This window comes from Clarias gariepinus, chromosome 11 (assembly GCF_024256425.1).
Source record: "Clarias gariepinus isolate MV-2021 ecotype Netherlands chromosome 11, CGAR_prim_01v2, whole genome shotgun sequence".
Classification (NCBI taxonomy): domain Eukaryota; kingdom Metazoa; phylum Chordata; class Actinopteri; order Siluriformes; family Clariidae; genus Clarias; species Clarias gariepinus.
The window spans coordinates 17,096,104-17,112,982 of NC_071110.1; the positions used below are offsets into that span (position 1 = coordinate 17,096,104).

The 16,879-nt window shown below is 37.2% G+C and overlaps 2 protein-coding genes and 1 long non-coding RNA gene across 6 annotated transcripts in view; 1 reads left to right on the forward strand and 2 right to left on the reverse strand.

The window, feature by feature from the left end:
* nf1a (neurofibromin 1a) overlaps positions 1 to 16,879 on the forward strand; it is a 65,505-nt gene that overhangs the window by 38,066 nt on the left and 10,560 nt on the right. For all 3 annotated transcript variants that reach the window (XR_008361348.1, XM_053507664.1, XM_053507663.1), the window contains exons 36-48: positions 8,308 to 8,740; positions 8,851 to 9,191; positions 9,589 to 9,791; positions 9,909 to 10,102; positions 10,628 to 10,768; positions 12,830 to 13,109; positions 13,765 to 13,979; positions 14,131 to 14,192; positions 14,294 to 14,435; positions 15,574 to 15,675; positions 15,999 to 16,139; positions 16,326 to 16,452; positions 16,708 to 16,839. Coding sequence is in view for 2 of the 3 variants with exons in the window: in XM_053507664.1 (XP_053363639.1) it covers positions 8,308 to 8,740; positions 8,851 to 9,191; positions 9,589 to 9,791; positions 9,909 to 10,102; positions 10,628 to 10,768; positions 12,830 to 13,109; positions 13,765 to 13,979; positions 14,131 to 14,192; positions 14,294 to 14,435; positions 15,574 to 15,675; positions 15,999 to 16,139; positions 16,326 to 16,452; positions 16,708 to 16,839 (2,513 nt within the window). In the remaining variant the exon portion in view is untranslated. The remainder of the gene's footprint in view (positions 1 to 8,307; positions 8,741 to 8,850; positions 9,192 to 9,588; positions 9,792 to 9,908; positions 10,103 to 10,627; positions 10,769 to 12,829; positions 13,110 to 13,764; positions 13,980 to 14,130; positions 14,193 to 14,293; positions 14,436 to 15,573; positions 15,676 to 15,998; positions 16,140 to 16,325; positions 16,453 to 16,707; positions 16,840 to 16,879) is intronic.
* Positions 658 to 5,348, reverse strand: LOC128533404 (mucin-17). 2 transcript variants are annotated; one of them, XM_053507665.1, is made up of 2 exons: positions 5,194 to 5,348; positions 658 to 3,324 (listed from the first exon to the last, which is right to left on the reverse strand). In XM_053507665.1, exon 2 carries the CDS (start codon positions 3,292 to 3,294, stop codon positions 1,201 to 1,203), a length of 2,094 nt encoding a protein of 697 aa, XP_053363640.1. In that variant the 5' UTR covers positions 3,295 to 3,324; positions 5,194 to 5,348; the 3' UTR covers positions 658 to 1,200. The 2 variants fall into 2 exon arrangements, with proteins under 2 accessions (XP_053363640.1, XP_053363641.1); XM_053507666.1 differs by having other exon boundaries at positions 658 to 3,317; positions 5,194 to 5,334.
* Positions 5,940 to 11,973, reverse strand: LOC128533407 (uncharacterized). Its single transcript, XR_008361349.1, has 4 exons — positions 11,842 to 11,973; positions 7,260 to 7,404; positions 6,897 to 6,939; positions 5,940 to 6,785 (listed from the first exon to the last, which is right to left on the reverse strand). It is a non-coding gene; the product is annotated as an uncharacterized LOC128533407 (long non-coding RNA).

The following is a 16,879-nucleotide window of genomic DNA, read 5'->3' on the forward strand; positions in this document are numbered from 1 at the left end:
TCTAAAGTATTAATTGTATACTTCAAATGTAAGCTGTTATTGTAAATACCTTTCTGTAGAGAACTTATTTGTGAATTTAGTTTAGCATTAGTCAAGATTAAATAGGATAAATCAGTTGAGATTAAATATGGTAAATTTAAATAATACAAAATATTGAATATAAAATCACCTTTTTCTTGCTGTACTGCAAATAAGCATTGTTGGCTGGCAAGATCCATTTTAACTGTTGCTTAAAGCAAGCAAATACTAGTAACCATATTTTATAAAAGATTTAAGGAGGCCATGAAACAAGTCTAAGGGACTATAGTCACCCTATCTCACTGTTGATGCTGATTTACATTAACTTTTAAACACACACATGCCCTAAATGCCACCATTTTAACCTTTTTCAATGGTGATATCACTGCAAAGCTCACTTCATTTTAAATTCTATTCTATTTGCGAGACGAAAGAAATAAATGCTTTATTACATGTACAGTTACAATTCACTGAAATTATGTGCTTTGCATATACCATCTCAACATGAATTGATCTTTTAGCTTCCTTCTTATGAGCCTGGAACATTTAATTCCTGATGAACCACTGGCCAGCAAGTGCAAATACCAATGAGCATTCATTAAAAAAAAAAAAAAAAAACATACACATAAACATGTAAAATGCCTTAGAAATTATTTATTAAATAGATGGACATGCTGTAGCATGCAACACAACAGTTTTTACCACTTTTTACTCTATCAGTCTCTTGCTTTTAACTTCATTTTATGTGCAGTGTCCTCATCTCCCAAAATGAGAGTAAATCACATTGTAAACTGGAATTTCCTATAGAAGTATCTATCTATCTGGAGTGTCTTGATGATCAAGAACATTAACTGTGTACGCTTTTTAAAATAGTTTTTTACCCATTTTAAAATAAAATAAAAAAATAATAAAATAAAAAATTTTAATTACCAAAACATTATTTCATAGAGATAGTGGTGACCTCTTCCAGTGTACTCTGAAGCAATTACCAAGCAGTGATTGTGCTATCACTGATTAAATTAAATCAGACTTTGGGCCTAAGTCTTCTCAGAAAAGATCCCGGGGCCCTAATGTGGAGGCGTTTTAACATCTTATTCCCGCTTTTATTCTGTGTACATATCTTTCTTTGAAGAATCTTTCCTCTAATAGTTTGTGGTTTGCTTGAAGGTTTTTCCTACATACCTAGGATGGTGCTAGTGGTGGAGAAGTGGCGTGCAGAACATCGGACGGTGATGAGGTTTCAGTATTCTTTTCCGGAGAAAGATTAAGATCCACATCTTCAAATGTAGTTGAAGTGGCAGTTTCTATCTCTGCAGGTGGAGGGGGAATGACCTTATCAAGTTTGGGTGTGGTAGGGATATGCTCATCGTTTTCAGTAGGAGGACAGTTTTTTACAGCCTCAGGAATATTGGTGTCTAAAGTAACCTCAGTAGGTGGACTGTTTTCCTCAATGTTTTGAATTTGGGCTTGTGTTGCATTTCCATTCAGTGGCTCACCATTACCCTTTCCAAACGTACTGCTCATTTGAGTGTCCTCAAGGGGAATCTCCTCTTCTGTGGGGCTTAACATGGAGAGCCGCTTGGAAAGCCGTTGGGGAAGGAACGAATGGAGGGAAATTCTTTTGAACTCATGATTGTGGAATGATCCATCCTCATTGTTGCTTCGTGGCTGAGGATTGATATCAGCTTCGATGAATGGTGAAGGTCCAGCCCAGTCAGGATTCTCCTTCTGCTTTTTCTTCTTCTGCCGATTTTTAAACATTATCACAACAAATGCAATAAGCATAAGACACAGAATGGTACCAATTAGGAAGGCTACTATTCGTCCTGGATGACTTTCTTTGTTACTTTCGTTGGTGGGCGATTTTGATGTAGTAGTTGTGACGCTATCTGTCTGGGTGATGGGGGTAGTTCTACTTTCAGGGCTGCTTTTTTTCTCTCCGGCAGTGTTTTTTGTAATTTCGTATGTTGTTGTGTCCAAAGTGTTGGTAGTTTTAGTTGTACCACTCTCTGTGTCAACATTTGGACTAAGGAGAGTGGAAACTCCAGTGGTAGTCGATGCGTTGAGTGGGTAGGTGCCTGTGAGTATTGGCAGAGGTGTGCTTTCATTTACTTGGGAATGTGAAGACCATTTGGTAGTGACTGTTCCTGTGGTCTTCACTTCTATTTCAGATGAACTTGTAATAACTTCTGGAGTTTTTTCGAAATGCGTGGACATATCAGTTTGTGACTTAGAAGGTTCTTTTGCTCCATTTATAGTAGTTTGGTTTTCATGAGTATATATATCTGGACCTTTACTGGTGAAATTGAAACTTCTTCTGGTAGTGACCTTATCTGACATATTCCTTGTTTGTGCTGTGACGAAGGATGAATGTGAAGAGGATCTACTTTCTTCTCCAGAGCTCATCACTGTGTGGGTTGGAGTTTCAGCATTGCTCACACTTGTAGCATGTTGGTGCTTTAAGGTTTGTGGGAGTGATGTTGAAGATGAGACTTTTTTGCTTTCCTCAGTGATGTACTTATGTTGTGTTTGTAGCAAAGATGTCATGGATTTATAACCATTTGTGATTGTTTCATGACCTTCATACAACCCGGTACTAGCTGAGCTATTGGTTGTATTTGGTTTCAAAGGAAGGTTAATGTTTTTTGTAGTATAAATTGTTGGTTCAGCACTCCTTGTGGTTGTTTCATTACCTATAATACCTTCATACTGCCTGTTGGTGGTCTGGCTATTGGTTGTTTTACCATTTGTTTTTGATTCTGTGGTATTTAAGGGCAACAAGGATGATCTAGCAATCCTTTTGGTTGTTCCATTACCCTTTGAAGTAACTTTATGCCGCAAGGTGGTGGTCTGGCCATCGGTTGTTTTACCATGTGTTTTCAAAGGAAGTTCTGTGTTTTTTGGGGAGAACATGGTTGATGTAGCACTCCTTATGGTTGTTTCATTACCTGTAATAATACCTTCATGCTGCCTTAAGGTGGTCTGGCTATTGGTTGTTTTGCCATGATGGTTTGAAGTATGTTCTGTGTTTTTCGGAGAAAAAATGGTTGCTCCAGCAGTCCTTAATGTTGTTTTATGTTTTAAAACAACTTCATTCTGCCTGTGGGTTGTTTGATTTGTTGTTGAAATGTTTAGTTCGTTACTTCTGATGGTTGATCCATGAGGTTTAAAACTCTCATCGTGCTTCATGGTGCTGCTTGGACTAAAGGTTATCTCACCAGTTAGTTTCCATGGAAGTACCAGAAACACTGCACATGTACAAAGAATGGACTTCATGATGTCCTCTTCACATATGATGTCTGTAAACTAGCAGAAAAGTTTGTTAATAATTGCTGATACTAGTTAACCTATTCAAGAACATTACACTACAGTGGTGGAGCTAAATGCAGTTAGAACCAGCTATAGCAGCTTATATTAACATACATATACCTTTTTTGTTGTTTTATCATGTTTTGTAGCTGTTGTAAATTATGATGAGAACTTAAGGCCATTTTTCTGATAGTGTGATGGAAAATTTTAATCTTCAGTTGTTCCAAGACGTTGTTGGGGTCTCAAGTTTCCTACTTTGGTTTTGCAGTGGAACGACCGGGGTAATGTAGCTAGCAAGTACTGAAAGCTTATATCTACCACTTTTAGGTTGTGCAGATATGCATGAATGATAAACATGACCCAAAAAATGGAAAGTACCTTCAGACACATTTGTTTAAAACTGAATTTAACTGCTGTCTTCAAGAGTGGACAGATGTTTGTTAAAATATCTAGAAAATTGCACTAAGAATAAATTTTAATCTGTTTATTAACACTGGCCAGTAAATTGTAGTAAAACATAATGTTAATATGGATAATTTAATCAAAAGTTCTACTTAAATTTAGGTCTTATAGTTGGCATATTTTAATGCAAAGCAACCTGGAATATATTAGTACGCTGCTTTTTGGAGAGCCACTTGGATGTCGATTCATGCGCACCAAGATACTTTATTTAATGGAAGATTCTAGAAAATTGACAAAATTGTCATTGAGATTTCTAGTGACAACATAAAAGAAAGATAAGTGACATTTGATTTTAGGTAAACTTTTGATTAGAAGATTGCAAGAACAGAGATTTGCAATCAGTACCTGTTTAGTGATATTTTAGGAAATCTGTTTAACAGAGACTTTGATATATTTACCTTTTCTAAGTTAAAAATAATCTGCATAATTTATGCTAATTGATATTTTATTAAACATAGTGACAGTAGTTCCTGGAACTTTATAGGAAGTGTTAGCATGTCTTAACAGCTGCAACTGGTTTACACGATATAGCAGCTTATAGCGTAGTCAAACTGTATTACTAGTAGATGCATGCATGTTTGTTTTTTTATGTAGCCTGGTTCCTATATTATTTCCGACTATATCTTGAGCAAAAACTTAAGCTCAGAGACTTTGAATGGCAGGTGTTCCACATAATCTAAGACTAACAATGAGCATAACGTAAATAAAAACTTGTAAAATGTGTAACTGTTGACATGTTGAATTGTTTTCAGGAGACGTTTGTCCAGCGTTTATGAATTCTTGGATATAATTGCTTTGTAGCAGTCTAAAGGACTATAGTTTTCCACAGCTAATTAAATACTAATTAGCTAAATATGTTGATATATAGTTAATCATTGGCAAGTTATGTTAGTCCTTTCTCTGTTGTTAGTTGTTAGTCCTTCCTCTGAAAATAACCAAGTAAATAATAAGCAGCCCTGACAAATATTTTTATTTTTACATAAACCAAGCATATACAGTAGCAATATTACACAAATGGATAAGTACGTTAATAACTACTATCCCTAAATTTCGCACCAAGAGGAAGAAAAGTATAAAATCTTTATAAACTATTGCTATAAAACATTTGCTCTTTTTTTTTTTATTACGCTTTATTAGATAGCAATCTATACATTACAGTAGCATGTTAAGTTTTCTGTTAATTCCCTATTATATCCATAACATAAAGTACATGACAACAATGCTATACTAAAATCCTGATATAATAAATTTTAATACACATCACTTAAGGGCAGTTAATATAGAATATGCTTATATTGATAATTACCAATATAATATATTAAATGGCGAAGTAAATGGCAAATAAACCAGTAGCTTTTTTTTGTCATAATTCTAATACATGGTATATCATCAGTTATTACTTACCAGTTTAACATACAGTTTACTAATGAAGTCTCAAGTTGGATCTTCTCCACAAAGGATTTAATTATTAATTATAAGTATACATATTCATTTGTCCACCACACCTTGTTTCTAGTCTTGCTGTCTCGATGGCTTGAAGTTGTTGAATGAGGAACTTGCACATGTTTCACTGACAGGAAATGAGAGCTGTGAAACCATTGCTTTTTTTTTTTTTTTGCTTTTTTTTTTATAACTGTTTTAATCTGCCTAAACTGTCACTGTTCTGCAGTTATTACAAAAAAGTCCTAATGCAATTCTATTTTATAGAAAATCATATTATATCCGAGTTTGAAATTTAATTAGTATGAAATAATTGCTGGTAAGACACTGCTGGTCTAACAAAGAATTACATTATATTATATATATATATATATTATTATACAATTTATTGACTTTAACCATTTTTACTACATCATTATTACTATACATAGTGTAGTGTACATGTATAGACATCTGAGGAGATGCTATGTAAGTTAAAGGAAATTAGGAGATAAAAGTGCCTTAGGTAACAGAGTGCTAGATTTGAAAGCAGTATGAACGCAGAGTGTTCATTAATGATTTGTCACATCATTCATACCATACACAATAAACAGCTACAGAATATTAGCCAACATGCCAATGCAACATAAACACACTACAAATTGTTTATAATTAGCATTTTATTTTTCTATGGTTGTTTATGAAGCAAATGCAAAAAACAGTATTTAAATTTTTTTTTTAAAGCCACTATATTATCTGAGACAAACACTATTAATATTTTAGGTAAATCTGCAGGAATCGCATAAAAAGTTTTTTTGTATTTAAATGTTCTAAAAGTCTAGTGAATGGTTAGTTTTTTTTCTCATCTTGTTAATTACCTTCTCTTACCTCATATCCAGCAGACATAAAAATTCTAGGTTTAAATTAAATAAAATAATGCAAGAGAGAAAGGAACACAGGTAGAAGGAAAAAAAATGGCCAACAACAAAAAACAAGCCATTTGATTAAATCATGGAGTGCATCTTTAAGATGGTGTCTGTGGGTTATCATTTAACACTGAGTAAGAACACATGCATAAACTCACACCACCAAAGGCATGTTTTCCAGTTCCTTAGCAGAATCTATGCAGGAATCTCTGGATGTTGAGCCCTGTATGATGGGCAGGACATTTTCCTCATCCTTGTATTCTGTGTTGCTTTGATGCAACATGGCCTCCTCTTCTTCCTGCACCTCTGCATCGTCTGCATCGGTCCGGACGTCCTCTAGAAGGAGATTGGTCTCGCATGGTCCTACAATGCCTTTCTCTGCTTGTTCAGTGCTCCAGTGACCCGATCCAGTCGATTCCACATTGCTGCGGCTTGGACGTCGTTTTAAAGTAACAACCTTATATCCCAGCACCAAGACAGATATTAGTAGGACAAGTATGAGACTGCCAGCTGATAGAACTACGATGTATGCTAGCTGAGGGTCAATGAAACAACTTATTGAATCCCCAAAATCCCCAGAAACACTTGATGTGTTCATTGGAGCTTCAGTTTGGTTCGTGATGTTGAGAAATGTTGTAGATTCCATACCAGCTTAGAAATGCACAAAAAAAAACTTTATCAGTTTAAAAATAAGCAAGCTGTTAGTGTTTACAGGTAATTACCTAGTCAAGTCATAGATAGCCAGAATGAAAAAAAACCTACCACAAGAATAATCAGACAGGTCTTCTCAGGGAGATTGCTGCTTCTAGTTAAAAAATAATATATGGTAAATATTATGACTTATGCATTATTTAACTTTATTTTACTTCAGCTGATTGCTGTTTGTTTGTTCAGTGTTAGGCTTATAGCTTTCTCATTTCTTGCTTCTCACTTCTTGTTCATTTTTAATAGATAAAGATAAAATCTGTTTTTTAGTCCGGTATATTAAGGTTATGCTACAGTATACCTTTATAATTTAAATTATATGCAGTCATGTTAAAAACAGTGAAATGTCAGCATTCAGTGGCACACGATAGAAAGCAGTCATAAAATACAATAAAATCTTTAGAGGTGTTGAGCACTTACCTACGGAAAGCTTGGGGTGCACAGGTTAATGAAACCAGCAGATGAACTTGGCTGATGTAAACGGCCCACAAAGCAAATATAGTCGCTTCCTGTCTTCGTCTAGTAGGGTTATTTGGAGGGGTCCTTGTATTTAGATGTCCTAGAGCTACAAGAGAACATAATATGACACATAAAGGTAGAACATAAATGACTAGACACAAAATAGAAATTTGGTCAAACAGATGCATGTTACGAATCTGTTTTTAACATTAAATTTATTTTTATAAATTTTTGGGCATTTGGGAAGGATGCACAAATCCACTTTGAGTAAAAACACTTTTCTGTATTGCTGTAGTAATCGTACAATATACAATTGATGTTCAGGTCAAACTGGAAATTCTTATGAATGAAGGTGTAAAATATTTTAAAGACGGGTGTACATCTGTGAGTGATGAACCTGGCTGATGTGGCTTGGAGCCAACTGCAGTCATTCCTGTGAATATTTGTCGAATGGAATGCCTGCATGTTGAAAAAAGTGACGGATAACTTGTTGCCAAGAAATGCGAAAGAAACGCATCTGTCTAAATTACTGTACGCACACTCCCAGTTGAGAGTTATTGCCAAATCCCTGTGTACTCCTGATCTTCCTTCAAGCTATTTCCACATGTTTGAGCCATTAGGAGTTCCTGGGAAGCCAGCATTTCAGACATGTAGCAGGCAGTTTGTAATGAGAAAACACTGTATGTAGTGGGTATCCAAGCACTAGTGAAACTCTGTGATAAGTTCATTATTGTAGAAGGGATTTATATTGAAAAATAAAGATATTGTTTTAATCTCGTAACTGTGTCCTGTTATTCTGCACAATCAAATGTTCTAATTTGACTTAAACACCACTTGTACAATTAAAACCCAAGAAAGTTTTACTAACAGAATGTGATGAATGTAACTGTTCAGTATTTCAGGTAATTTTCAAAAAAAAAAAAAAAAAAAAAAAAAAAAAAATATATATATATATATATATATATATATATATATAACTTCTACCTTATTTTGAATTCCCTCCCTATAGGTTCAAAACAGGGCAGATCAACGGTGACCTTCTAATCTACCATGTACTACTTACACTCAAACCATACTATGCTAAACACTACGAGATCGTTGTGGATCTGACCCATGTTGGGCCTAGCAACCGCTTCAAGACTGACTTCCTCTCCAAGTGGTTTGTTGTGTTTCCAAACTTTGCCTATGAGAATGTAGCCGCTGTCTTTATCTACAACTGCAACACCTGGGTGCGGGAATACACCAAATACCATGAGCGGCTGCTGACTGGACTAAAAGGCAGTAAGAAGCTGCTGTTTATTGACTCGCCTACACGTCTTGCCGAATACGTCGAAGCTGACCAGCAGAAACTTCCTGCTTCAACCTTGGCTCTGGAGGAAGACCTCAAAGTTTTCCATAATGCGCTTAAGCTTGCTCACAAAGACACAAAAGTGTCCATTAAGGTATTCTTGGTGATAAACCTCCTCTAAAGAAATTAGAGCATGCTCCTTGTTATTAGGCAGAATTTTTGGCGGAAGCCCCTGTTTTAATGATCTTTCAATTGTTTACCCAGGTTGGTTCCACAGCTGTACAAGTGACCTCAGCTGAGCGTACCCGTGTTTTGGGCCAGTCAGTCTTCCTCAATGATATCTACTATGCCTCTGAGATTGAAGAGATCTGCCTTGTTGATGAAAACCAGTTCACACTGACTATCGCCAACCAAGGCACACCCCTTACCTTTATGCATCAGGAGTGTGATGCCATAGTACAGTCCATCATCCATATCCGTACACGCTGGGAGCTCTCTCAGCCTGACTCTATCCCTCAACACACCAAAATCAGACCTAAAGACGTGCCTGGAACCTTACTAAACATTGCCCTGCTCAACTTGGGCAGTTCTGACCCCAGCCTCAGGTAAATGCATGCACAAATAATATGGCCACTTGTTTATACATTTTTACAGGCATAGATAAACTGATTATTGGATTTCAGTTCTTTTGTTAAAAGTGCTCTGTTTTGCATATCAGTTTCTTTCTTTGTTGCTTTGAGCTGATTAGATATGCTGATGTGGGTGTTGTGTGGCTTTAGTTCAACACGCAGGCACTTGAACTTGCCACTAGCAAGACTTACTTGAGGGGCAAGCCCATGAAAAAACATTTACATAGATTGCTTTAGAAATATTTAGAAATTGTTAATGCTGTCTTTTTTTATATCGCAAGAGTAAGTAAAGAATCCCCTGCTGGATAGTTATTTAACCATGATATCTATGTTACTGATATGTGGCATAAAATTATTTTATTGCCACCCATAGGTCAGCAGCATACAACCTTTTGTGTGCCTTAACCTGCACATTCAACCTCAAAATTGAAGGACAACTCCTGGAAACATCAGGCTTGTGTATCCCAGCCAACAACACTCTTTTCATTGTGTCCATCAGTAAGACTTTAGCAGCAAATGAACCTCACCTCACTCTAGAGTTCCTGGAAGAATGCATCAGTGGTTTCAGCAAGTCAAGTTAGTACTACTCAGACACACATTTTATACACACTTGCTGTTTGTACACTGCTAATAGATTAAGCATATGCGGTTTGGTAAAGCAATCATTATTTGCTGTGTCTGCTGGTGTTACAGGTATTGAGCTAAAGCACCTGTGTCTGGAATACATGACTCCTTGGTTGCGCAACCTGGTGCGCTTCTGTAAGCACAATGATGATGCCAAGCGGCAACGTGTAACTGCTATTCTGGATAAGCTAATCACAATGACCATCAATGAGAAGCAGATGTATCCATCGATTCAGGCTAAGATCTGGGGTAGCTTGGGTCAGGTGGGTTTGCTCTTGTTTTTTATTTTCAACAAATGTATAACGGAATATCTAATTCTAGGCTTGACCTAAATCGACCAGCCATAACATTACAGCACAAAACATTATGCCTCTTATTGTGTAGGTTCTCCTTGTGCCACATGGGCAGCTCTGGGTTCACAAGCATGCCTCCTCAAGACCTCCTGGGGTGTTCTATGAAATTTGGAACCAGGGCGTTAGCGACAGATACTTGGTGTGCTGTGGGGGGGCGGGTTCTCGTGCTATTAAATTACGACCAGTATTGACTTTTTTTTTTAGGACTGTTGTGCTGCATTGGCTTTTTTGTGGGATTGGACTGGATCTCCCCACAGGCATAGATGAGCCTTTGGCGCCCATTATCCTGTCACTAGTTTACTGGTATATATTTGATGATCAGTGTCAGTGTTAATGTTTTGTGGTGTTAATGTCATGGCTGATCAGTATATATACATGGCTTCTTAAATATTGCATCACCTTCAGAAGTACTCAACCTGTATTTTTCATTCATAGATCTCAGACCTGCTAGATGTGGTGCTGGATAGCTTCATAAAGACCAGTGCTACTGGGGGGCTGGGATCAATCAAAGCTGAAGTAATGGCTGATACAGCTGTGGCTCTGGCATCTGGAAATGTTAAATTAGTTTCAAGCAAGGTAAGATTTCAGTGCTAGTTTTGGATTTTTATAAGCTAGAGTACATCATGTGCTGTTCATTTTTTTTCATATAAATAGCTTGTTATAGTAAAAGCATGCCAGTGCTTGGAAACTAATGATCAGTGGCTACTGGTTGTTGGTTATTGTTCTGTAACAGCACATCCCATTGTGTTTTATTTCTCTTGTATTACAACAGTATGGGATTACAGTGATTATAATTCCCATCATCATCATTAAATTTGTTAAATCATTGTGGTATTTGCTCTCTGTAGAGATAACAGAAAACACAAACTACAGTAGCCTGTCCCGAAGGCTTTATTTTGACACCTAAGCTTACTTTGCTGTAGATCATTTTCATGCAATTTGTTTTCTTATTTGTTCATGTAAAGCATCAACTATACAAATCCATGTGTATAAGTTGTTAGTATAGATACAATACACATTAGAAGGTGCACAGAAACAACAAACTGTCACTAATCAGTACTGGCTTACCAATTTAAGAATTCACTGGCACTTTAGTATAACCATGCTGTTAGTCATGGCACTGTTTGGCTCATTATCTTTGATTGCTTGTAGCCATTATTAATTATTTCCAGACTTTTCCAGAACTATTTTCCTTTGCTATTTTAGCAACACAACTAATTAAAACTCTATTAAATGTCTGACATGCGTGACGTGACACTTATTTAGAAAACAGTAAAATTATAATTACTAATTATGTTTACATTAAGAGCATTGTTTGTTAATAGCATTACATCATTGTTGACAGATCTGTGCAATCTCGTTTTCTCACAGGAATAAAACTTCATTGTAGGCACATTATACAGAGTCTTTGTAAAACATGGATGAATTAATTTTTCTTGTCCCTGTGCCATAAAAACAATTCTCTAATTTTGTCCAAGCTTGCTAAGATAGCTAGAGGTGTTGTATGCAAATCCACACACGCACACAATAGTAAGCTAGCAAGACAAACTGTCCTATTATATGGACAACTCTTGGTTAATACAGTGAATGGACATCATTGTTAGGCAGCATAGCACAAAGCTGGCTTTTCTGATTTAAATTCCACTTACCTCAAGTGTCTCTGGCATCGCAGTCCTTGAACAAAGCAGCGAAAGCATTAAGATCTGTCTTCGTGTTTGCTTATCTCTATTTGTCATAGCTATATTTTTAAGCTCATAGCCGCGCTAAGTGGGTGCTGAGCACTGTTTGGCTAGCATGTGCCAGCCACTGCTGATGTCACTACATGCCAGTTTGGGAGCACAAGGGCAGGCTTTGTCCAGTCATTGCATCTGCTTTCTCTGTGCCACACACATCAGACTCGGAGGTCATAGGCAGACCCAAACATGACCTTATTGAGGAGGTCATAAGCTTCTGAAGTGTAATGTTTATGACACACGGAGATGATGACAAAAATGACATTAGCCTGTGAAATTTTATACAACAAACATAAAGGGTGTTTGTGATTCTGGACCTTCAGAACTACCACAACTGTTTGATCTTTTGTGGAAAAAAGATTGGCAATTAAAGCTTGTTTTAAATTGTACGATTTCTGCACACTTGTGATTAAAATCTTGACTGAACTTTAGAACTGATTGTGCAGTAACGTAGAATTATATTGAATTATGCTTTCTGAAACCTCTCGTCTCAACGTGTTAGCAGAAATGTTACAAAAACTCACTTAAAGGACAAGTCAGCAAATCAAATCTAATCAAATGCACTTTTTGTTAAACTCTCTTCACGGTTTGCTAGCTGTCGATTCTTTGTGTGGGCTTTAAAAGAAACAAATCTGGTGTTTGAACACACTCCTGGCTTTGTAAATGGGAATCAAACACTGTGGCACAGACTACTTCACAAAACACTATTCTATATCTAGCACAGTTGTTAGTGTTCTGCCTTGGCAGTGTGCATCCATGAATTTGGCGGGGTGGAGCTTCTGCAGGAGCTGTTGAGTTGAAATGTCAACAGTTTTTTATCCAGTATAAATGATGCACTTTAAGGCTGCTTTTGCCAGACCTTACCACAAGTTAATTTGTTTGCTTTATGTTCTGTTTTTCAAAGGTGATTGGCCGCATGTGCAAGATAATCGACAAGACATGCCTGTCTCCTACTCCTACTCTGGAGCAGCACCTGATGTGGGATGATATTGCCATCCTGGCACGCTACATGCTCATGCTCTCCTTTAATAACTCTCTGGATGTGGCGGCCCACTTGCCCTACCTCTTCCATGTGGTCACTTTGCTGGTGGCTACAGGACCCCTGTCCCTCAGAGCCTCCACCCACGGCCTAGTCATTAACATAATCCACTCATTGTGTACCTGTTCCCAGCTCAACTTCAGTGGTGAGGATGCTCTTGCACTTTATACACGCATGTGCATAATAATGTGTCTAAAAGTCTAGACACCCTGTGTGGTGGTGTGTGTGGTTTTATTATTTATTTTTTTATTAAATGTAAAAAAGAAATTAATTAATTTGTTATGCAGGTTTCTTATTTTGTGACTTCATTATTAACTTTTGTGCAAAAAAATATTTCCAAACATTAGTACGCTAGAAAAAAAAACTAAGTAAAACTTAATTTTAAAACTAAAATTAAGCAGCTAATTTCTTTATAAAACTGCACAAATTGTATCTGAAACTATATTTTAAGCACAGGGTTGTCACACCAGTTATTGACTTTGCTTCATTAACTACTGTTTACTGCTTTTAATAGTATTTTTTCGATGCAAAAACCAGAACCTTTTTTTTTTTTTTTTTTTAGGCATGCTTGCTCTTTATTTGCATGTGTCTATGACACATTACTGTGCACAGGACACCTTTTTAAAAAAATTCTGGGCCATTTTTAAATACTGTGTCTTGTAAGCAGATATCTCATTTACCAAAATCCCCTTTGACTACAAGCTCCATTGAGTTCCTCTTCACCTAGGGACACTATAATATCACTATAGTTCCTATAGTATTCTACCAATATATCATAATTCCTTTTCTGTTCTTTGCAGAGGAGACAAAACAGGTGTTACGACTAAGTCTCACTGAATTCTCCTTGCCCAAGTTCTACCTGCTGTTTGGTATCAGTAAAGTCAAATCAGCGGCGGTGATAGCGTTCCGCTCCAGCTACAGAGATCGCTCGTTCTCTCCAGGTTCTTATGAAAGGGAGACCTTCGCCCTGTCCTCCCTGGAGACAGTCACTGAGGCCCTGCTGGAAATTATGGAGGTTGGTCTGACTTCCTTCTAATTTATGCTCTTTGAAGTTCTTAGTAGTTTATTCCTTATACAGCTGATTGTCATAATGGAAAATAATTGATGATACATTTTTGAGAATTTGTTCAATGCTTGACTTACTCTTGTGGTTTTTTTTTTTTTAGGCATGTATGAGGGATATTCCTTTATGCAAATGGTTAGACCAATGGACAGAGTTGGCTCAGAAGTGCGTAAATAAAAATGTATATTTATTCATACTGTGTTTTTAAGGTATGTTCTCTTGCAGTTGGTAATTCTTATTCGTTGTTGTTTTGCTTCTTTGGTTAGATTTGCTTTCCAGTATAACCCATCTCTGCAGCCGCGAGCGCTGGTGGTGTTTGGTTGCATCAGTAAACGTGTAACTCATGGTCAGATCAAACAGATTATCCGGATCCTCAGCAAGGCCAGTCCTCTGCTCAGCATTGACCGGGTGAGTGCTTTCCCCTTTATTGTTTATTGTACCCACTGGTATCAGTCATTGTGGTTAACATCATTTTCAGTTGTGCAAAAGATGTGTGATTATGTAATGAAATTCTGTTCTGAGGTAAATGGAATTCTGAAAACTATTTTTTTCCTACTTCACACCCAATAGCGTTCGACTACCTGCTGAGAGTGCAACATTGGTGTTTAGCTTTTTCTTCATGTCTACCTGAACAGGGTGACGCAGCTGTGTTTTATTTCTTTAGTCTGACCATCTGTCTCACCTTCTCATCCTCAAACAGATCAGGTTACGAAGTTTCAGCTTTCATGCTAATCCTGTAGTCAGCAGTGTCGTATAAGTAGTCATCTACATTGCTAACTAACGGAGTTTCTAACTATTCTACAATTCAGTTTTTGTTGTCTCTACTACCTCTGTATTGGATTTTTCATTTAAATTATGGTGAATTTGGCTGGGAAATGGTGTTAAAGAAAAGCAGCTCTTGTTTTTTTGGGGGAAGATAACGGATATGATGGTGTAACAATGTCTCCCTGTTAGCATGGAACACAACCACCAAGTTCTCAGATGAATAATGAATAAATAGCACCAACCAGCAAACTAGCACCAGAATCACCAAGTAAATCACAAACAGTTAATCAGGATAAACATATGGTTGCAGGTAGAGTTTTTATTCAAGGACTTATGGCGTGTTTGAACGATTCTTATGAACTGAAAGTTTTTTAAAATATTCGGGATGGTAGTAGTGATGTAGACTTCCATTTTGAATATTAACTAGAGGTAGAGTTAAGAGGTAGAGTTTGTATTTTCCCCTTTCTCTCTTCTCCATCCAATTTCTTATAAAAATCATTTGTAAATTCCACTGAATTTTGCTGACTCACTCGCTGTCATTCCGGAAAAACTCGCACTAATAAAGGTCACTCTGTAACTCATTCCATACTCTCTAACATGTTTTCCTTTCTTGGGAAAGCGTAAAGAGCCTGCTTGTTTCTCTGTGAGTGTCAGATGGTTCGTATCTGCAGAATGCAGTGTGCTGTTGAGACTGCTGTCGAGCGGTTCACTCATGCAGTGTATCTCTAGCTGCTGGTGCTCTGCTCCACTGACCAGCCAGATCAATGCTTTTCCTCTGCAGGGGCTGGAGAGCTGCTTAAAGGGGCCGGATAATTACAACAGTCAGGTTCTCATTGAAGCCACCGTCATCGCTCTCACCAAGCTTCAACCCCTCCTCAGTCAGGTATTGTCATGCTTTAAGCTGTTCTTGATGGGGATAAAACATACATTTTCTAACTTTTTTTGTTTTGAGTTTTGCTGAATTGACAAAATAGTAGTTAAATCTATATTGGTATTTTGAAAATAATTGACACATTGGAGTAATTTGTGTTGTTTTTTTCTAAACAAGGTTGCAATTAAATGTATATCAGCTTGGGTAAAAAAACACCCTATTTTTAAACCACTACTGAGCTCATAATAGCTAGGCATGGACATGAAAGATATTCTGTGAAGGGTAAAACTGAACATGAAGTAAGTGTGTGTGTGGGTGTGTGTGGGTATGTTCAGGATTCTCCCATGCACAAGGCTCTGTTTTGGGTGGCAGTAGCAGTGCTGCAGCTGGATGAGGTAAATCTGTACTCAGCTGGGACTGCACTGCTGGAGCAGAACCTGCACACACTCGACAGCCTCCGGGTGTTTAATGACAAGGTATTAAACACAGGGACCGAAACGCACCCAAAAAGACACACACATACAAAATGCGAACCATATTCTACTCTTTTATATTAAAATATGTACACGTTTGTTGGACGACACTGAGACTTGACTTGAGTAAAGCTTTTATTTTAGCTGATGTGGTTGATTAGCTTTAAGTCTTTTCTTTCTCTTTTGTAGAGTCCTGAGGAGGTCTTTATGGAGATCCGGAAGCCTCTAGAATGGGATTGTAAACAAATGGACCATTTTGTTGGCCTTAACTTTAACTCCAACTTCAATTTTGCACTAGTGGGGCATCTGCTGAAAGGTAAAATATAACACTAGCACTAAGATCACCCTGAGCGAGACTGTTCTCTACATCTTTTGATAAATAAAGGACACTTCATTTTCATTATTTACTGTACTTGCACACCAGGATGTTGTTATTTTCAAACAGGAAGCCCACACCACACAGCGGTCAGATATAAAGCTGTAAAGAGAAAGTGATATGTTTTCTATTGCATCGGAATTGTTTACACCTTAAACAGTTTATTTAGCTTTTGCTCTGTTGTCTTTTCTAAAGGTTACAGACACCCGTCCTCAACAACGGTGGCAAGAACAGTTCGTATCCTGCACACGCTTCTTGGTCTGGTGGGAAAACACCGTAACTGTGACAAATTTGAGGTGAACACACAGAGTGTGGCCTATCTGGCAGGTAATGGGAAAAAGGAAAAACATTCTGCCTCTATATCATA

Excerpts from the sequence above, each read along its gene's own strand:
- LOC128533404 (XM_053507665.1), bottom strand. The coding sequence starts at position 3,294 with ATGAAGTCCATTCTTTGTACATGTGCAGTGTTTCTGGTACTTCCATGG.